Below are 22,320 nucleotides of genomic sequence, written 5' to 3'. Positions count from 1 at the left end.
TCTGAGGTCTTCTGCCAGCGTTCAGTAGGTGTTCTGTAGGAGTTGTTCCACGTGTAGATGTATTCCTGGTGTATCTGTGGGGAAGAAGGTGATCTCAGCGTCTTACTCTTCCGCCATCTTCCCGGAAGCCCCTACAAAATTTATTTTTAAATTTATTCTTCAAGTCACTGAGTATTACTTTTGTTTATTTCCTTCTCTCAAGAAGTTAAAAATGTATGTAACTTTTTAACACTACTTTCAACAATTAACTCAGAATGTATTAAATGATAGTTTAGGAAAAAATAATTTTTGTAAAATTATTTTACATGCTCATTTTGTAAACAATGTTGTGGAGTATGAACCCAGCTATCCCTTGAACTTTTTTGTTTCTTTGTCTTGGAATTTTTCTGTCGTTTTATTTTCCAACTATTTAGGCTCTTTTTTGAAATAACCCATCATTTTCACATTATTTTGAAATCTTTTATCAGTAGATGTTTTTATTATTTGGTTTTGATATTTACATACTGACAAATTATTTTCCAGAAGGGAAAGATTTAGATTAACCAAAAGTCCGTGTAAATGAATGCCTGTTTTCCTGCACTTTGTCCAACTCTGTGTGGTTGCATTTGGCTTATAAATATTTACTGATTCTGTAGGTGAAAATGTATATCATTAATATAGTAGTTTGTATTTCTTTGGTTAGTGATGAAATAAAAGTCTTTTAGTGTGATTATTATTGATAAAAATCTTTACATTAGCAAGAAAATGACGTTTCTATAATTTAACCTAACTCTCTTTCTTGTCTGTGTGTGACTAGAAAGTTATAACTATTTACTTATACTTTCTTTCAGTCGTTTATCAGTTTTATCATCTCATGGTTTACATTTAACATTTCAGTTTATCTGAAATTTTTTCAATTATATGTTGTGAAATTAGAGATCTAAGTCTATGTAATGCTTCAATTTGAACCAATATTCCACCTGATTCTATCCCTTTTAACATTTTCTAGATCAGCTTATTCAATTATTTATTTTCAAAAACAATAGTCATTTTTCTTCCTTTTCTGGTACAAAAAATAGTTTAATTGTTCTAAATATTTAAACAGCAACATTCTTACAATGCCAATTCCTCTTAAATATCATTTTTGCTGGTGCTAAATGAATTGGTCAAAACTTTCAGAAAACAATTTGAGGAAGTGTAAAAAATTCTTAATTTGAAAATAACTTTATCCCAGTTGTTTTGAGTTTACTCAGTAAATTTATAGAAGGGTAAATATAGAAAAGGCCCTATGTATAAAATTATTTATTATTCAATATTTTTAAATACTCAAATTTTCACCTTTAAATAGATTTTAACATATGTTCTTTAATTTTCAATAAAATTGAGAGCAGTGCAAACCTGCCAAAACTCTACCTACAAGTAACCACCAAAGACATAGCACGTTACAAATCTATTATTTTGCTTTACACATCAGTAATATTTGTTGGGCTTCCCCGGTGGCACAGTGGTTGAGAATCTGCCTGCCAATACAGGGAACACGGGTTCGAGCCCTGGTCTGGGAAGACCCCACATGCCGCAGAGCATCTGGGCCCGTGAGCTATAATTACTGAGCCTGTGCGTCTGGAGCCTGTGCTCCACAACAACAGAGGCTGCGATAGTGAGAGGCCTGCGCACCGCGATGAAGAGTGGCCCCCCCTTGCCACAACTAGAGAAAGCCCACGCACAGAAACAAAGACCCAACACAGCCATAAATAAATAAATAAATAAAAATTTAAAGTAATATTTGTTATATTAAACAATGGTATACTAGGGTATAAATGTCTCATAACTTTAACAACTCCCTTAATTGTGAACCGTTCTCTTGACAACTTTTTGTTCTTTTGTTTTTCCAATTTAGCTTTTAGTAAATAAAACCAAAAACAGGTGCTACACAACTTTGAATATTTAAAAAATATTTTGTAAGATAAATTACTTAAAATAGAATTGCGGGTAAAAAGCCTGTATATTTTATGTTTTAATAACTATCGACAATTTTATACTCACAGTCATTTGCCAATTCAGAAAAGTATCAGTTATTTAGTGTTCTCACAGGTGAAAGTTGTTCTATTCTTTTCATTTGCTTTCTTTCTTTATTAATGAGATTGAATAAATTAAAAAAATTTTATACATTACCTTTTAATTTCTTTTGTTTATTTTTGGTGATTCATTGGCCTTGTCTCTTTAATTTAGATGGTCTGTGTGTCTGCCTCTGTGTGTGAGTATGTGCCTGTAGGTAAATATAATCTAGTTAAGTAGAAAAAAGACGTTAGGCTGGCAGATTGAGAGATACATGGTTATTGTACAAATGTAGACTCTACCCAGTTCTTGAAAGAGTTGGGGTTTTCCTCTATTAGTAAAGAATCTACTGAGTAATGGGTTATTTCAGTGATACAATAAACTTTATGCCAACCTGATTTGAAATAAAAACTTTAATATTAAATTTAAATAATCAACACTTTGTTAATGTAGTTGTGTTTTAGCCATAGTCTACACATTGTCAACATGATTCATTATACAGAGAATGTTGAGAGGGAAAAACATATCTACTCCTTAATCTGCTCCTTTCAAAACCTGAATCAAAGAGGAAATGATATGTATAATCTCATTAAAGGGGAATAAAATTATTCTTCTGAAGAAGGACTGCAAAGTTGGGAGAGAGATTTAGTCTCTCATTTCCTCCCTTTTTTACCCTTTTAATGTTATACCTAAATGTTTACTTGTACATCAGAATGAAGGCAATTTTCACTGTCTGAGCTGATACAGTCACCATGTAACTCTTTTCCTCACATTTCTCTATTGCATAGATATTAAAGAGAGACACAGAAAGATATCAAGATTGAGCTGAAACAATCTAAGTCTTTCCAAAAAATAATGTTTAAGAGTAAGCAAAACAAGGGTATTGTAAACAAGCAAGAGGTAACCTACACAGAACCAAAATTTTCCAAATCTCAACAGAAGCAAAAAATACCCAAGACAAACCAGAGAAGTGTCAAATCAAGTGAACAGCAAGTAAACTACACGGAACTGAAGTTTCCAAGGCCCTCTCACCTTCAGAACAGAAAACGGTTGTTTAGGAAAAAAAGAAAAGGTACAATATTATGTTATTTGCTAGATCTTGATTCTTGGGTTTAGAAGATTACTTCTCTCAAAACCACTATAACATTGCCTCATTACACTAATTATCTGTCTTCAGCACTCTCCTTAATTATTTTAGGATATTACCATGGAATTGTTTGTCTCTTAAATAGTCCTTCACTATGTTCATTTCCTCTAAAATAGCATTGATTCAAATTCCTACAGAATTGCATTACTTGTAAGAACTACTGTGAAAATTCTATTACGTTTTTTGTGTTATTTTAAAATTATTTTAAAATAATTCTTGATATTAGTCTTCAATTCAGTTCAATATAACTCAGTCCCACAACTATTTCTGAATTTGTTCTGTGGGCCTGCTCTGGACTTAGGGTACCTACAAAGATGAAGAAGCAATAACCACTTAGCTTCAAAGAACTAACAGAATTTGTTAGGGGAAAGACAGATTATGGAGAAAAAAAGTATTTTGGCGGTAGAGCTTATATGACTTCATGATTAACTGAAAGTTGGAGGTAAGGTGAGAAATGAGTAGAATAAGATAACAAGGTTTCTAGCTTAAGTGACTAAGTAGTTAATCATCTTACTCACCATTAAGAAAAATAATGTTTAATCCAGTAAAAGTCAGATCATATATGGCATTGAATTGTCTCTTGATCACTTCAGAGGACAACGTCCATAATGAAATTAGATTTAAAAGGCTGGATCTTCCAGAAGAGGATGGAAATGGGTGGGAAAGACTCAGTAGGTAAGCTTGCAAATAGAGATGATGGGGGTGAAAAGTCTATCGTAGAGAAAAGCAACATATAAGGCTTGAGTAGAGGAAGACTCAAGAAAGGTACATACGAAATGTATGTCCATTTCTGATAAGAAAGAACTGAAGTCAACAAGAAGCTAATAGGGAGGAAGTTTGGGTATCAAAGAACTAGGGTTCTCAATGTGGCTGAGAAATAGTTTTATTCAGGATGAACTCATTCAAGAATTAGAAAATGAATGGTTGCCCTCTAAGGGTGAAACACAATGGTCTTAAATTTTACATTTGATGACTTCTGGGAAACGATGAAACTTCATCATTGTTTCTGTTTTCTTTAGTGTTACACCACCGATCTACAGCATGGCAACTGGTGGCTGGGAGTCTAGGGATCTTGTGTGTGGTCTGGATGACAACAGTGGGTGCCTCGCTTGCAAACTGTAAGTAATTAAGAAAATAATCTGTTTTTATTAAAATCAGTAACATAATACATTTCAATGATTTGCTTTCAAGACTGATTTTTACGTTGTCTTAATTATTTTATCCTATACAGAACTAATTACTACCATAATTTTTACCACAGTATTTTCTAGCAGAGAAGAACAAAACTGAAAAAGATCACCAGTTCCCAGACTATCTTCTAAAAATGGTGGTGAGTATTCTCTGTTCAATCCACTTCTAATATTGATCATTGGAACTAAAGGGTTTGCCTTCCTGACAGCCACAAAACTTCGTGAATCATGATAGAAAAATGCTGTTTTATGGTATGGTCAATGTTTTATCAAGGAAGTATTAATATTGGGCAAAATAAGAAAGAAGACATAAGAGAATGTGAAAAGACCCAAAGTATTATGTATAAAAGATAATTATTGTTTGCAATTTGATTATTATTAGGAGAAAAATGGGATTTAAATTATATAAGGTGGGGGGCGAGAGAAATGTGTGAAGGGGGTCAAAAAGGCAAAAAGAAAACAAATGAAAAGCAAGGGAGTTGTGTCTCATTAACACTTTTTTCTTTCTAGCTTTCTCTGACGGATATTATTCCTCTAACATTTATGACATTACAAGCGTATAAATTTTACATTAATTTTTTTATACATCCAGATACAATAGCCATAATATAGAAAGCTGTTTTTGTTTTCAATTCTCTTTTTTTCACTTATCGCGGGTTTATTCAAATCCTTATCAGTAAATTAAGCACTTAAAAAACAGCAGGGGTGGGGCACAGTGGGGGGGGAAGAGGGGGAGAGGGAAAGAGAACTTTCCTAATTGAGTCTGTTTTTTCAGGAAGTCGGGATGGTTCCCCTCTGTCGTCTTTTCAGAGAAATATTTGCTTTTTCATGAACAGTGTAAGATTCTCAGCACAGATGCATTTACCAAGAAAAATATCTCTTCCACACACAAAAACCAAAAGTGTAGGGTTCCTTCGTCATTGAGACTAAAGGCATTCCTCATGAGTATTCCTGATGAATAGTCCCTATAAGCAAATTAAAAAAAAAAAAGAAAATGGAAGGAAATTAAAATAATGGAGTAAAAATATGGAAAGAACTAATTGAAAGTCTTATTAAAAATAAATTCTTTGAATAAAAAAGGGAAAATCTCAATAGATGCAATAAACAGGAGACTAGACCCAGCAGCTGTTAATTTTTTATTTAAATTAGTGATTGCTTTTCAAAACTTCTTGATGTCTCCCAGAAAAAAAATATTAATGCCAAATATTAGCTGTTCATATTGCTTGTTTTTGTTTTCCTTCAATTCACCTAATCTGAAAATAAAAAGCAATCAAATAGTAAATAATTAAGGAAATGCAACTTATGACCCCAGTGAGTTACCACTACACAACCATCCAAAATGGTTACAATTTGAAAGGACTGACAGTAACAAGGACATGGAGTTAACTGTACTGGTGCAAATCCCCAACAATTTCACTCTTAAACATTTAAAAAAGAGACATGAAGAGATATGTCCACATAAGACATGTGCAAAAATGTTTATAGACAATTTATTTATAAAAACTAAAAATTATAAGCAATCCAAAAGTAAATCACCAGATGAATGGATTACAAATTGTGGGTTAGTCATATGATGGACAAGTCAGCAATGAAAAATAATGAAATCCCTATACACACAACCTGAATAAAACTCAAAAACATTATGTTGAGTGACATAAGATGCAAACGAGTTGATATTGAAGGATTGTGTGTATACGAATTGCATACAAAAGTAAAAAATAATTTACAGTGATGTAAATCAGATCTGTGGTTGCTTGGGTAAAGCAGGTGTGGGGCATTAGTTGGGAATTGACATGAGTTAACTTTTGAGGTGATGGAAATATTCTAAATTTTAAATGGGGAGGAAGTTACAAAGGTATATTCATTCATCAAAACTCATCAAAGTGTGTACTTCAAAACAATGTAATTTATTGTGTGTAAATTATAACTCAACCAAGTGGATTTAAAAATAGCACAGGAAGACATAATTAAAAGCAGTGAAGCTAACTCTTCTTCCTCTCTTTAGTCCTATTCCTCAGAGGTAAATTCTCCCATAGCTTTGTTTTCTACTAATGTTTTCCTAGTCTTTCCATAGTCCTCTTTCTTTTTTATTTTTACTTCTTATTCCTTTACTACTACTTTAGTTGAATTTCTAGCTTTAAAAGTCAAGAGATGCAACTCAAGCTCTACTTCTCTCGTAGGAGGGAAGAGGTTCAGGGTTACAGTCGACAGGTGGCAGGGAACCAGCGTTGCTGCTCTAATTTCTACCTAAGGGATGGTGCTTAACAGCTCAGGCATCTAAGTTTATGTATTAGTGAAGTTCAGCTTCCCTTTTTCTCCTCATTAGATCCAGATGTCTAGATGGATACAATTTTTTTAATTTAAATTTTAGTTTTACATCTAGGTTTCTGATAAAACAGCGGAAATCATCAAGGGCCAAAAATGGAGAGAAAGCTTGAAACGAGAGAAGCATTCTGACTCTGAAGTTACCACTCTCTGGGGTTATTTCCAATGTTAATAACTGTACAGTCTGGATTGAACCGCTACAACAGAGATAGAGAATGAGGCTTTCACTTAGCTTGAGCAAAAGAGTTAAAAATTAGTTTCTCATGTAAAGCTTGAGGATATTAAAACAGTTTTTTCTATATTAGCTCAAGTTCTAGTTGACTATACAGACCTTTCTGTAATTTCTTAGGCAGACTCACTTAGAATTTAAGGTTACATTCCCTGTGTGATCCTGGGTTGGTAGGACCCCAAATCATCACAGAGAAAGTACATGCAGATGATCCATCTAAGAAAAGGACACTAGCTCAGGTCCAGATGATTGTCATATATAAAAATCAATTTAAAATACCAAATTGCATAGGGAAAAAGTCATAACAGTACTTAGCTCAGATAACAAAGCGCAGATAACAGCGCAGGGCATTTTGGGAGGGGGATTGTTTCACGCAGGAAGCAGGCTCCATTTTAGCGCCGCCCGCTGTCGCCATCTGTTTCCCTTCCCTCCCCGTTACCGCCTCCCGTTCCTAAGCCCCAACGGGAAGGCTGGGCCTGGGGTGGGGGAGGCAGGAGTGAAAGGAGGAAAGGGGAAAAGGGAGAAAGGGAAGAAGTGGGGAGAAAGGGTGGGTCGGGAAGGGTGAGTGGTAGAGGCTAACGTGCGAAGCGCGCAAGCCCAGCGGACGGACTGACGGACGCGCCTGTGGTTCTGCTGCCGCGGCTGCGGCGCCCGCGCGAGTCGCGTCGAAGCGGTGGTGGCGGCTGCGGCGGCAGCAGCGGAAACAAGAGGGGAGCAATGGCGGCCGACAGCCGAGAGGAGAAAGATGGAGAACTTAATGTTCTAGATGATATTTTGACTGAAGTACCAGAACAGGACGATGAACTCTATAATCCAGAGAGTGAACAAGATAAAAATGAGAAAAAGGGTTCAAAAAGAAAAAGTGACCGAATGGAATCTACTGACACAAAGCGACAAAAGCCTTCTGTTCATTCAAGACAATTGATTTCTAAGCCACTGAGCTCATCAGTCAGCAATAACAAAAGAATGGTTAGTACAAAAGGAAAGTCAGTCACAGAGTATAAAAATGAGGAATATCAAAGATCTGAAAGAAACAAACGTCTAGAAGCTGATCGGAAGATTCGTTTGTCAAGCAGTGCCTCCAGAGAATCTTATAAGAGTCTATCTGAGAAAACATGTCTGCGGAAAAGGGATCCTGAAAGGAGGGTCAAATCCCCTACACCAGATGGTTCTGAGAGAATTGGGCTTGAAGTGGATAGACGTGCAAGCAGATCCAGCCAGTCTTCCAAGGAGGAAGTGAACTCTGAAGAATATGGCTCTGACCATGAGACTGGCAGCAGTGGTTCTTCTGATGAGCAAGGCAACAACACTGAGAATGAGGAGGAAGGGGTGGAAGATGTGGAGGAAGATGAAGAAGTAGAAGAAGATGCAGAGGAAGATGAAGAGGTGGATGATGATGGAGAGGAGGAAGAAGAAGAGGAAGAGGAGGAGGAGGAGGAAGAGGAGGAGGAGGAAGAAGAAGAATATGAACAGGATGAGAGAGACCAGAAGGAAGAGGGAAATGATTATGACACCCGGAGTGAGGCTAGCGACTCCGATTCTGAATCTGTTTCCTTCACGGATGGGTCTGTCAGATCTGGTTCAGGAACAGATGGATCAGATGAGAAAAAGAAGGAAAGGAAGAGAGCTAGAGGCATATCTCCTATTGTTTTTGATAGAAGTGGAAGCTCTGCATCAGAGCCATATGCAGGTTCAGAAAAGAAGCATGAGAAATTATCATCTTCCGTTCGTGCTGTCCGAAAAGATCAAACCAGTAAACTCAAATATGTCCTACAGGATGCGAGATTTTTTCTCATAAAGAGTAACAACCATGAGAATGTGTCCCTTGCCAAAGCTAAGGGTGTATGGTCTACACTGCCAGTAAATGAGAAGAAATTAAATGCTGCATTCAGATCTGCAAGGAGTGTTATCTTAATATTTTCTGTGAGAGAGAGTGGAAAATTTCAAGGATTTGCAAGACTTTCTTCAGAATCACACCATGGAGGATCTCCTATACATTGGGTGCTTCCAGCAGGAATGAATGCTAAAATGCTGGGAGGCGTCTTTAAAATTGACTGGATTTGCAGGCGTGAATTACCCTTCACTAAGTCGGCTCATCTCACCAATCCTTGGAATGAACATAAGCCAGTAAAGATCGGACGTGATGGACAGGAAATTGAACTTGAATGTGGAACCCAGCTTTGTCTTCTATTTCCCCCTGATGAAAGTATTGACTTGTATCAGGTCATTCATAAAATGCGTCACAAGAGAAGAATGCATTCTCAGCCCCGGTCAAGAGGACGTCCATCCCGTCGAGAACCAGTCCGGGATGTGGGAAGGCGTCGACCAGAAGATTATGATATTCATAACAGCAGAAAGAAACCAAGGATTGACTATGCCCCTGAGTTTCATCAGAGACCAGGGTATTTAAAGGATCCACGATACCAGGAAGTAGATAGACGGTTTTCAGGAGTTCGCCGAGATGTGTTTTTAAATGGGTCCTACAATGATTATGTGAGGGAATTTCATAACATGGGACCACCACCACCTTGGCAAGGAATGACTCCTTATCCTGGAATGGAACAACCTCCACACCATCCTTACTATCAGCACCATGCTCCACCTCCTCAAGCTCATCCCCCCTACTCAGGACATCCCCCAGTACCACATGAAGCAAGATACAGAGATAAACGAGTACATGATTATGATATGAGGGTGGATGATTTCCTTCGTCGAACACAAGCTGTTGTCAGTGGTCGGAGAAGTAGACCTCGTGAAAGAGATCGGGAGCGAGAGCGAGACCGCCCCAGAGATAACAGAAGAGACAGAGAACGAGATAGAGGACGTGATAGAGAAAGAGAGCGATTATGTGATCGGGACAGAGACCGAGGGGAGAGAGGTCGATATAGAAGATGATGTGCTTTTGGAAGCACTGATTGTTTAAAAATAAAAAGAATCTTGTATTTTTCTTTTTGTGTGTGTTTACAAGTAGTAAATTTATTTTCAACTGTCTACTTAAAGTTCATTGTGTAGAAGGATTTATTATGACCCTCTTTGTTCCAAGCATGCAGTATAATAAGAACTGGAAAAACTCAAATCCTCCAAAAAATGCACAGTTGACAATTTGAGTTGAGACTTTTATTGGGGCAGAATGGAACAGTCCAAGAATGTAGATATTAGATTCAGTCTCCATAAATGTTCACCTACATATAGTATGTTCATCCTAGAGTTATTTTTTGTTTTCTTTCTTTTGAATCTTGATGGATGACTGCCACAATATTTTGCTTTGATGTATTTCTAAATGTAGGTGCACACGGTTCAGTAAAAATAATGCTGCTATCAAGTATGCAAATATTGAAATATGATGGTTTGACTGTATGGCAGTGTTGTAGCAGCCTCTTGGTTTTTCCTTTTTTTTAATCTTAAAAAAGGTCACTTTTTATGTTTCTTCCGTCTTCAATGATGACAGCAATATTAAGAAGACATTGCTATCTAATTTTTAGTCTTTTTAGATAAAAAATTCCTATGTTCAGTAGCATGGTTGATGCTATTGTTTAGCCTTCCCCTCCAAACTGTATACATTGGCTTGGAATGTTCACAACTTGCGTGTGTGGCAGCGGAAGATAATTCCCATATTCTACATTGCTACTGTTTTGTATAAAATAAATTGGTAAAGATTGAAAAAAATTTTTTAAAAAAGAAAAAAACAAAAAACAAAACAAAAAAAAAACAAAGAAATTAGACGCTAATACATCCAGGTAATTGAAGTATCAGATACAGAATGAAAATTAGATGTCTTTCAAATATGTAAAGCCTTGAAAAGTGGAATTAAAGACACAAAAACTGATATGGAAAGTACAAAAGGACCAAACACAAACTTAGTCTTTTCCTGGATGTTTTAAGAAACAGAGCCTGAGGCAAGGAATAAAGTAATAAAGTTTTATTTGGGAGAGAAAAAATCAGGTCATTGAGGGTGTGTAAACAGTGGGAAAATAAAAACTGAAGTAAAAAATAATATGTTATGATTCTGGTTATTATTTCATAATGAGCAGCAAAATATCACAGCAAATTGCTCAGAAGTATGTTTCTGTTCTGCATACTAAATTGCTTTTGAATGATTGCAAAAGGAACCCATGCAGTTGAATAATTAATGGGAGAAAGAAAGAAAAAAAAATAACAATATGTAGGCTGAGGGTGGAAGCAAGATATGAATGAGAGAAAATCTTAAAGAAGAAATTTAAAGTATAATTAATATATGAAAAGATGCTCACTTTCACGGGCAATTAGAAAAAATTGTAATTAAATAATGGTACATTATTTCAAATTTCAAAGATTAGTATAGATTTTTTAAAATATGAAAATTTTTAAAAGTTAGAAAAATGAGCAGATTAAAGGAAGACTCATACACTGTTGGTGAAATTGTGATGAGCAAAAGCAAACATATGCCTTCTCTGTTATACTCTTTACTATTTACCTCAAAGAGAATTTTTTGAGCTATAATTGACATGCAACATTATATTAGTTTAAGGGGTACAATATAATGATTTGACACTTGTATATATTCTGAAATGATCATCAAAATAAGTCTAGTTAAAATCCATCACCATATATTGTTATAATTTTTTTTCTTTTGATGAGGACTGTTTTTTTTAATAAGAGGACTACTTTATTTTTAAATTTTATTTATTTCTAGCTGTGTTGGATTTTCGTTGCTGCGTGCGGGCTTTCTCTAGGTGCAGCGAGCGGGGGCTACTGTTTGCTGTGGTGCGTGGGCTTCTCAATGTGGTGGCTTTTCTTGTTGCAGAGTGTGGGCTCTAGGCATTCGGGCTTCAGTAGTTGTGGCGCACGGGCTCTAGAGCACAGGTTCAGTAGTTGCGGCGCACAGGCTTAGTTGCTCCGAGGCATGTGGGATCTTCCCGAGGCATGTGGGATCTTCCCGGGCCAGGGCTGGAACCCGTGTCCCCTGCTTTGGCAGGCGGATTCTTAACCACTGCGCCACCAGGGAAGTCCTGATGAGGACTTTTAAGATCTACTCTCTTATCAACTTTCAAATATACAACATGGTATTATTACCTATAGTCACCACACTTTACCTCCCCAGAATTTATTTATTTTACAACTGGAAGTTTGTACATTTTGACCATTTTCACCTACTTCCCTCACCACCACACCTCACCTCTGGCAACCACAAATCTGTCTGTTTCTATGACTTTTTTTTTAGATTCCATATAAGTAAAATCATAGTGTATTTGTCTGACTTAGTACAATGCCCTCAAGGTCCACCCATTTTGTTGCAAATGGAAGATTTCCTTCTTTTTATGGCTGAGAGTTGGGAGCCTCTGTGCTTCCTGTTCCTGTATATCTGTTTCCTTCTTTAGGTTTGGGAAGTTTTCAGCCATAATTTCTTCAAATACACTTTTCATCCCCTTTTTTCTCTCTTCTCCTTCTGGAACCCCTATTATGTGTACGTTGGCATGCTTTATATTATCCCATAGATCTCATACGTTGCTTGTGTTTTTCTTTCCTTGTCTTTCTGTCTGCTGTTCTGATTGGGTGATTTCCATTTTTCTATCTTCTAGATCACTTATTCATTCTTCTGTGTCATTTAGTTGGCTATTCATTGCTTTGAGATTGCTTTTTTTTTTTTTTGCGGTACGCAGGCCTCTCCCTGTTGTGGCCTCTCCCGTTGCGGAGCACAGGCTCCGGACGTGCAGGCTCAGTGGCCATGGCTCACGGGCCCAGCCGCTCCGCAGCATGTGGGATCTTCCCGGACCCGGGCATGAACCCATGTCCCGTGCATCGGGAGGCAGACTCTCAACCACTGCGCCACCAGGGAAGCCCCGAGATTGCTTTTTATCCAGTAATTGAGTTATCTATTTTTGATTGGCTCTTCTTTGTAGTTTCTAGTTCCTTGTTACAGTGATCTGCATTTCTGTTGACAATCTTTCTTAATTCAGTTAGCGTTTTTATTACCACCTTCTTGAACTTGGGGTCTGGTAGGCTGGTGAGCTCTGTTTTATTTTGTTCTTTCAGGGGATTTCTCTTGCTCTTTTGGTTGGGAGTAGTTCCTCTGCCCTTAGATTTCACTTAAATTTCTATGACTCTATGAATTTAGGGGAAACAGTTGTCTATTGTGGTCTTGAAGGCGTGTTTTTATGTGGGAGCATTCCCGTGGAGGCTGTGTGTATTCAGTGTCTTTGGTGTGAGAGCTGCCAGCCACTTCTTTCCTCAGGGTGTGCTAGCCACGATCACCTTGATAGAGACTGTCATTGGCATTGGAGGATCAAATGCTCGTGCAGGGTGTGAGGAGGGACTTCCTCTCTGTTCAGTGGCCATCATTGCCCTGCCAGGTGCTGGATCTGCTCCCCAGCTGTGGTGTGGAGTGAACAGGGCTGTGGTGTTTGCCCCTTCGGATTGAGAAGTGTGGTGATGAGGCAGCCACCAGTGCAAGGCTCTCGCCACCTGACTGTTGGCAAACCAACATGTGCACACTCCTTATGAGTAGCATCTAGGCTTCTCCAACCCTTCTGTCTGTCCCAGCAGTTTTCCCAGCAGGCAAGAGGGCTTGTCTCCTTTGTGCAGGACCCAGGACTAGGATGCCTAGATTGTGGCTCACCCTGCTCGCTCCTCAGGTTGAGAGTCCTTTTTTTTTTTTTTTTCAGATCCCTCCCAGGGGTGCAGGTCCCGAGCCAATGTCTTTTTTTCCCATCCTACCCAGTTATAGGTTTCTTGCAACTTTGGTTGTGTAGTTCTGCTAGTTTCCAGTTAGCTTTCCATGAGAACTGTTCCACATGTAGATGTATTTTTGATGTGTTTGTGGGGGGAGATGAGTTCCACATTCTCCTACTCCACTGCCTTGATCCCCTTCCCTAACTGTATGTTTTTGATGATTATAAAAAAGATTATTAAAATATGCAAATTGCATATGTTTATTAAACAGTTGAAGTATAAGTTTTTATGAAATTAGTTACTGAATTTTATTCCATATATTTAAAATAATTAATAATAAAAATTTCTGACAAAAGTGCAATAGTTCATTAATTGCTTTTTGTGTTCATATGATTATATATTTTTTAGCCTTTTCAATATGCATATATAATTTTTATTTATTTATTTATTTATTTGCGGTACGTGGGCCTCTCACTGTTGTGGCCTCTCCCGTTGCAGAGCACAGGCTCCGGACGCGCAGGCTCAGTGGCCATGGCTCACGGGCCCAGCCGCTCCGCGGCTTGTGGGATCTTCCCGGACCAGGGCACGAACCCGTGTTCCCTGCATCGGCAGGCGGACCCTCAACAACTGCGCCACCAGGGAAGCCCTGCGTATATAATTTTAATCACATCAAACAATTGTATAATATTATTTGGAATGCATTTTTCTTGTGGGTAAAATTTTATAACAAATTTTTAGTAGAAAAATTCAAAACATGAGCTAAATATTAATTATTGTTAACTATGGTTTGTGTAAAACTTGCCCAGAAATGTTACAAAAAATGCTTGTTTTGCTTTCTATCTAATATCCATCTGTAAAACAAACACAAAGATATAGTAATTGTGTTAGTAGTAGTTATTCATAGTACAGAGTACACATTAAATATGTTTACATTTTCTAGAATGTTCCTGTGATCTTTGTTCAACCCACTGGATTGGATTTGGAAATAGCTCTTATCTTCTTTCCAATAAATCCAAAACCCGGGCGGAGAGCCATGCTGCCTGTGCAGAGCTGAATTCTCACCTTCTAAAGATCGGTATCAAGGAAGAGCTGGTAGGGCAGACACTTCTGTTTTTTTTGTTGTACTATAACTATATCTGGTTTCAAAGCATTAGTGATTGACACCATAATTTGGGAAAACTGAAGGTTCTCAAAAGTGTATGATATTTTCTTACTTTGACTCAATTTTCTTAGGGAGAAACTCCACTTTTTGAACATTTAATGCTAGAAGAAAACCACATTAACAAATGAGATACCTTGAGAAAAAATCTTATTAATACTAAGTGGATGTGGTGCAAGCCCTTGGGAGAACTTTAACCAATAACAGTTGAGCCAGAAAGGAGTGGATTATAATATGCACACATTTCTGGTTTATGATTTCTTTTCCCAATTGGAAATTTTATCCATGCTTGAAATGAAAGGCTGGATAGGTCTCAAAATCAATGAAACCAATAAATCCTGGTTAAGGGAAGATGGCGTCACAGTAACTGAAAGCCTGAAAGTATAGTGTTTTGATAACTGAACTTTTCTGAGAGTATATGACAATTCGTGTGTATGTGCATGTATGTGTGTGTGCGTTACGTGTGTAGGGCACAGAAAGAGCAACCAAGAAAAAGGAAATCATTACGGTTTTTGAGGATCAGTCTGTGGGATTTAATTGGGGGAAAATTTCCAGTTTTTTCTAAATATCACCTTTAGGGCCTTTACTTTTTTAACTTTACTGGACTCTTAGGAGAAATTTATGCATAGTTTTAGGCAAGCTGATAAATCCATAAACTTCTATCATATTGGCTTATAATTCTACTTAAATAAACAGGATAGGATTAGATACTGTTCGGTATTTTGTGTTAAGCTTAATATTTTGTAATTAAAGACTGTCAATCTTCAGGGTTTAATTCTTGTTTTGATTAGTTTGTTCTTTTATTGTTTCTCATTTTGTTTGTTCTTTCTAATTTTAAGCTTGAGATAAAATTAGCATTTGCGGATATCACACCTTGCTTTACGATTTTTTTCACAGATTCTTGGAAATGGAGAACGATGATTGTCCATATATCGAAGGAAATTATGTTTATGCTTGTAACTGTTCATCTGGGAAAACTTACGTCTGTGAGTTTAATATATAGCAGCTGTTTTCCTAATACATGTTGTAATTGAATCCTAATTAATTAAAGAAGTACAAAATATTCTGTTGCCTTTATAAAATTTTACAAATTATTGTTAAAGTTTTTTTTTTTTACTGCACTCATAATACTTTAGTTAAATTTTCAACTTTTAAATGTATTCGAAGTGAGGAAAATTCACCACCCACAAATTCTTTGGGAGTGAGTGTTCTCCCTATGAGAGCTCATATTAATATTAATTTATTAAATAAAGTTAGCAAACTGTTTGTTTTAACATCTTTATTGGAGTATAATTGCTTTACAATGGTGTGTTAGTTTCTGCTTTATAACAAAGTGAATCAGCTGTACATATACATATATCCCCATATCTCTTCCCTCTTGTGTCTCCCTCCCTCCCACCCTCCCTATCCCACCCCTCTAGGTGGTCACAAAGCACCGAGCTGATCTCCCTGTGCTATGCGGCTGCTTCCCACTAGCTATCTATTTTACATTTGGTAGTGTATATATGTCAGTGCTACTCTCTCACTTCGTCCTAGCTTACCCTCCCCCCTCCCCGTGTCCTCAAGTCCATTCTGTAGTAGGTCTGCGTCTTTATTCCCATCCTACCCCTAGGTTTTTCATGACCTTTTTTTTAAATTTTTAGATTCCATATATATGTGTTAGCATACGGTATTTGTTTTTCTCTTTCTGACTTACTTCACTCTGTATGACAGACTCTAGGTCCATCCACCTTACTACAAATAACTCAGTTTCGTTTCTTTTTATGGCTGAGTAATATTCCATTGTATATACGTGCCATATCTTCTTTATGCATTCATCTGTTGATGAACACTTAGATTGCTTCCATGCCTTGGCTATTGTAATAGTGCTGCTATGAACATTGGGTTCATATGTCTTTTCGAATAATGTTTTTCTCTGGATATATGCCCAGGGGTGAGATTGCTAAATCATATGGTAACTCTATTTTTAGTTTTTTTAAGAAGGTCCATACTATTCTCCATAGTGGCTACATCAATTTACATTCCCACCAGTAGTGTAGGAGAGTTCCCTTTTCTCCACACCCTCTCCAGCATTTGTTATTTATAGACTTTTTGATGATGGCCATTCTGACAGGTGTGAGGTGATACCTCACTGTAGTTTTGATTTGCATTTCTCTAATAATTAGTGATGTTGAGCATCTTTTCATGTGTTTGTTGGCCATCTGTTTGTCTTCTTTGAGAAATGTCTGTTCAGGTCTTCCACCCATTTTTTGATTGGGTTGTTTGGGTTTTTTTGATATTGAGCTGCATGAGCTGTTTGTATGTTTTAGAGATTACTCCTTTCTCATTTGCTTTGTTTGCAAATATGTTCTCCCATTCTGAGGGTTGTCTTTTCGTCTTGTTTATGGTTTCCTTTGCTGTGCAAAAGCTTTTAAGTTTCATTAGGTCCCATTTGTTTATTTTTACTTTTATTTCTTTTGCCTTGGGAGACTGACGTAAGTAAATATTGCTATGATTTATGTCAAAGAATGTTTTGCCTTTGTTCTCTCCTAGGAGTTTTATGGTGTCATGTCTTATATTTAAGTTTTTAAACCATTTTGAGTTTATTTTTGTGTATACTGTGTGAGGGAGTGTTTTAACCTCATTGATTTACATGTGGCTGTCCAGCTTTCCCAATACCACTCACGGAAGAGACTGTCTTTGCTCCATTGTATATTCTTGCCCCCTTTGTCAAAGATTAATTGACCATAGGTGTGTGGGTTTATTTCTGGGCTCTCTATTCTGTTCCATTCATCCATATGACTATTTTTGTGCCAATATCACACTGTTTTGATTACTGTAGCTTCGTAGTATTGTCTGAAGTCTGAGAAGGTTCTGCCTCCAGATTTGTTATTTTTCCTCAGAATTATTTGGGCAGTTCTGGGTCTCTTCTGGTTCCATATGAATTTTAGGATTATTTGTTATAGTTTTGTGGAAAATGTCATGGGTAATTTGATAGGGATTGCATTAAGTCTGTAGATTGCTTTGGGTAGTATGACCCTTTTAACAGTATTAATTCCTCCAATTCGAGAGCATGAAATGTCTTTCTATTTCTTTGAATAATCTTCAGTTTCCTTTACCAATGTTTTATTGTTCTCAGTGTATAGGTCTTTCACCTCCTTGGTTAGGTTTATTTCTAGGTTTTTTTTTTGGATGCGATTTTAAACAGGATTTTTTTTGGATGCGATTTTAAACAGGATTTTTTTTTTTTACATTCTTTCTGATATTTTATTGTTAGTGCAAAGAAATGCAACAGACTTCTGTGTATTAATTTTGTATCTTGCTACTTTGCTGAATTTGTTTATTAGTTCTAGTGGTTTTTGTGTTGGAGTCATTAGGGTTTTCTACATACATAGTATCATGTCATCTGCATATAGTGACAATTTTGCCTCTTCCCTTCCAGTTTGGATACCTTTTATTTATGTTTCTTGTCTGATTGCTATGGCTAGGACTTCTGATACTATGTTGAACAGAACTGGTGAGAATGGGCATCCTTGTCTTCTTTCAGATTTTAGCTGGAAGGCTTTCAGTTTTTCATTGTTGAGTATTATATTAACTATGGGTTTGCTTTTATTATGTTGAGGTATAGTCCCTCCATACCCACTTTGGTGAAAGTTTTTATCATGAATTTTATTAAATGCTTTTTCTGCATCTATCAAGATGATCAGTGGTTGTTGTCTTTTCTTTTGTTTATGTGGCATATCACATTGATTGATTTGTATTTGTTGAACCATTCTTGCAACCCTGGAATGAATCTAACTTGATCACAGCATATGATCCTTTTTATGTATTGTTGCTTCAGTTTACTAATATTTTGTGAGGACTTTTGCATCCATATTCATCGAAGATATTGGCCTATACTTTTCTTTTTTTTTGTAATATCTTTGTCTGATTTTGATATCAGGATGTTGGTGGCTTCCTAGAATGACTTTGGGAGAGTTCCCTCCTCTTCAGTCTTTTGGAATACTTTGAGAAGGATTGGTATAAGTTCTTTGTATATTTGGTAAAATTCCCCAGTGAAGCCACCGAGACCTGGACTTTTATTTACAGGGAGTTTTTTAAAAAATTACAGATTGTATTTCACTTCTAGTGATCATTCTGTTCAAATTTTCTCTTTCTTCTTGACTCAGTTTTGGCAGGTTGTCCATTTTTAAAAACTTGTCCATTTCTTCTAGGTTGTCCAATTTGTTGACATAAGTGTTTATAGTATTTTCTTATGATTTTTTGTATTTCTCTGGTATCAGTTGTTATTCCTCCTTTTTCTTTTTTTTTTTTATTTGGCTCCTCTCTCTTTTCTTCTTGGTGAGCCTGGCTAGAGGTATGTCAATTTTGTTTATCTTTTCAGAGAAACAGTTCTTGGCTTTATTGATCTTTCTATTGTTCTTTATCTCTATTTTATTTATTTCCTCTCTGATGTGTGTTATTTCCTTCCTTCTGCTGACTTTGGGTTTTTTTATTCCTGTTTTTCTAATTCTTTTAGGTGGTAGCTTAGGTTGTTTACTTGAGATTTTCTTCTTTCTTGAGAAAGGCCTGTATTGCTGTAAACTTCCCTTTTAGAACTGCTTTTGCTGTGTCCCATAGATTTTGTAAGGTTGTCTTTTCATTGTCATTTCTTTCCAGGTATTTTCTGATTTTCTCTTTCATTTCATTCTGACCCATTGGTTTTTAGTATCATGTTGATTAGTCTCCATGTAATCATTTTTTTTTTTCTCATTTTTTTCCTGTGGTTGATTTCTAGTTACGTATGGTTGTGGTCAGAAAAGATGTTTGAAATAATTTCTATCCCTTACACTTCTTGAGGCTTGTTTTGTGTCCTACTATGTGGCCTATCCTTGAGAACGTTCCATGTGCACTTAAAAAAGAGTGTGTATTATGGTTTTTTTGTATGTAACATCCTGTAGACATCAATTAAGTTCAACTGTTCTATTGTGTCATTTAGGATCTCCTTTGCCTTATTGCTTTTTATGTCTGGAAGATCTGTCCAGTGATGTCAGTGGGGTATTAAAGACTCCTACTATTATTTTATTCCCATCAATTTCTCTCTTTATGTCTGTAGTGTTTGTTTTATGTATTTAGATTCTCCTAAGTATATTGGGTGCATACATGTTAACAAGTGTAATATCCTCTTCTTGTATTGATCCTTTTATCATTATATAGTGTCCTTTGTCTTTCATTATGAACTTTGTTTTAAAGTCTATTTTGTCTGATATGAGTATTGCTACCCATAGTTTCTTGTCATTTTCATTTGCATGTGCCATTTATCTTGTGGTTTAAGCCTTCTTTTCCTCCCCTTCCCATTGTTTGGTTAGGTGATATTTTTAAAAATTACCTTTTCTTGAACTGCATAGTTTGACTTGGGTTTATGTCGTTACATCAAATATTCCTAGTGTAGGGCTTCCCTGGTGGCACAGTGGCTGAGAGTCCGCCTGCCGATGCAGGGGACATGGGTTCGTGCCCCGGTCCGGGAAGATCCCACATGCCACGGAGCAGCTAGGCTCGTGAGCCATGGCCGCTGAGCCTGCGCGTCCAGAGCCTGTGCTCTACAACGGGAGAGGCCACAACAGCGAGAGGCCCACGTACCACCAAAAAAAAAACTATATGTATATATATATATATATATATATATATATTCCTAGTGTAATACAGACAACTAGTCATGATTGGAGGATGAATTCATGAATGATATAATGAGTAGTTATTTAATATTTCCACCTATGTCATGGTGATACAGTTTAATATTGTTTGTGTTTTATCCTTTCAAGGGGCATTTATTTTTAACAGAGGAAATCTGCAGATTAAATTATTTATTTAATAAGAATAAAATGGAACGTAAGAACTAGGGCAGAGAAATAGAGATGGTATTTTGAAAACGATGGACTTTGTGCCAGGTAGAGTATGGTTGAGAATGTAGAAATTCCTCAGGATAATTAGTGACAAATATCCTTAAATACTTGTTGAAAATGGGATTATGGCTTTTAGAATTTCTTCCATGACAATAGAAATGAGATAATAATGAGGAAATAGTGTATGTGCTGCCAAGATTTAGCAACTAGTTTCAAAGTAAAACTTGAGGTATTTGAAGTTGCAGTGTTCATGATTGAGATGGAAATAAGATAACTGCAGGGTGGCTAAGCCGCCATCTCCTCAGATCTTGTAGAATGTGAAAACAATTTCTCAGAGACATTTGAAAATGGAAAATCTAAATGACACACTTAGAGGTCCATTTGTCCTTTCAACTGGAGCCCAACGTCTCCTAGTTTCTGGAGGTTTGTGATGAGGTAAACTGTCTTCAAAATAGCCTATGTGTGAGAATTTCCTGTTCAAACCTGAAGTGACACATTGATGAGAAATCAACTTTTTCCACTCTTGTTTCACTCTGAGCCTTCACAGGGCAGTCTGTGGAGGTCACAGACATTGTTTATTCTTGTCCTAGATTTATGTTTTTAAATTTCTTCTTTTAATTTTTTAAATTCTTCTTTAAATTTCTTCTTTCTACCCAGCTATAGCAGGCCTCTTTTATGAGAGTAACCTGACCTCCCCACTAAAGGATGCACAACTTTCTGGCCAACAGAAGGTATGTGTCCCTCCTCTCCTGTCTCTCTACTAGACCACCTCACTTAGTGGGAAATAACAAATGTTAAATGTAATGCAAGTGAGGTACAATTAATATACAACAAAATCAAAGTAGAATATTGGTGTTTTTTTAAAATAATTCAGGGTAAAAAGCAACCATAAAACATGAAATATGTTGGAAGATTTCTCAAAGTATTCAATTTATTGTCTGTAGGAAGTTAGTTGCATATGCACTTGCATATTTGGGTTTATAAATCAATATAATATTAAGTGAAACCCACAGACATCATGACAGGGAAGAATTAGTTTGGGATTTTATAATCAGTAGAAGGTGGGTTTTTTGTATAATAGTATGTTAATATATATTTTGCTCAACCTTTATAAATAGATTCTTGGAAAGGAATTCATTGCATAACAAAAGCCAAACATAATTCCTCATACGTGTACTTAGACTCAATAAAAGCAGCCTGATTTTATAACAAAAATCAGGATGAGGTAGCTTCCTAAATGCTAATTTAAACTTAATTGTAAGTAATGAAAGAATTTTTTAAAAAATTGAACAAACACTGCAAAAAAATGTACCATGCTAATTAAAGACACTCCTGCTTAATAAATTACTTAACAGGGTCTAACTGATATGAATTAGAAATAGTAACATAGAAATTGTGACTAAAATAATAATTAAAACTGATACTTGTTGAGAACTTATAAGTGTCAGGTTGAGTGCTCAGTGTTACATGCATTGGATATTACCTATTCTTATTTCCATTTTAGATTAGTAAGATAGGTTACTAGATACTAAATAATTTTTTAACAGTCACACTCTGATAAGTTTCAAAGCCATAATTTATTTCCAGGTCTTTCTGACTACAGCATCCATTGACTGAATTATTAAGTTATGTTATCTGGATTTTTTATAAGTAATTTTTATAAGTAATTACCATCACTTATACAACTAAAATGACCTTTACTAACTTTGACACCTATAGGATCTTTC

General features: G+C 36.3%; 1 protein-coding gene across 1 annotated transcript; it reads left to right on the top strand.

Annotated features, from left to right (window-relative positions):
* Positions 1-7,271: 7,271 nt before the first annotated feature.
* LOC137201618 (YTH domain-containing protein 1-like) lies at positions 7,272-10,591 on the top strand. The gene is made up of 2 exons (XM_067695675.1): positions 7,272-8,615; positions 8,670-10,591. The coding sequence occupies exons 1-2, from the start codon at positions 7,643-7,645 to the stop codon at positions 9,818-9,820; spliced, it is 2,124 nt and encodes a 707-aa protein (XP_067551776.1). The 5' UTR covers positions 7,272-7,642; the 3' UTR covers positions 9,821-10,591.
* The last annotated feature ends 11,729 nt before the right edge of the window (positions 10,592-22,320 follow it).

The sequence above is a fragment of the Pseudorca crassidens genome, chromosome 11, assembly GCF_039906515.1.
Source record: "Pseudorca crassidens isolate mPseCra1 chromosome 11, mPseCra1.hap1, whole genome shotgun sequence".
Taxonomy (NCBI): domain Eukaryota; kingdom Metazoa; phylum Chordata; class Mammalia; order Artiodactyla; family Delphinidae; genus Pseudorca; species Pseudorca crassidens.
Note: the sequence above shows the minus strand (reverse complement) of the source record. Positions and strands in the feature narration are given on the sequence as shown.

Coding starts and splice junctions, on each gene's coding strand:
- LOC137201618 (XM_067695675.1), top strand. CDS start 7,643: ATGGCGGCCGACAGCCGAGAGGAGAAAGATGGAGAACTTAATGTTCTA. Junction 8,616..8,669: donor TGCATCAGAGCCATATGCAG/GTTCAGAAAAGA, acceptor CTGTCCGAAAAG/ATCAAACCAGTAAACTCAAA.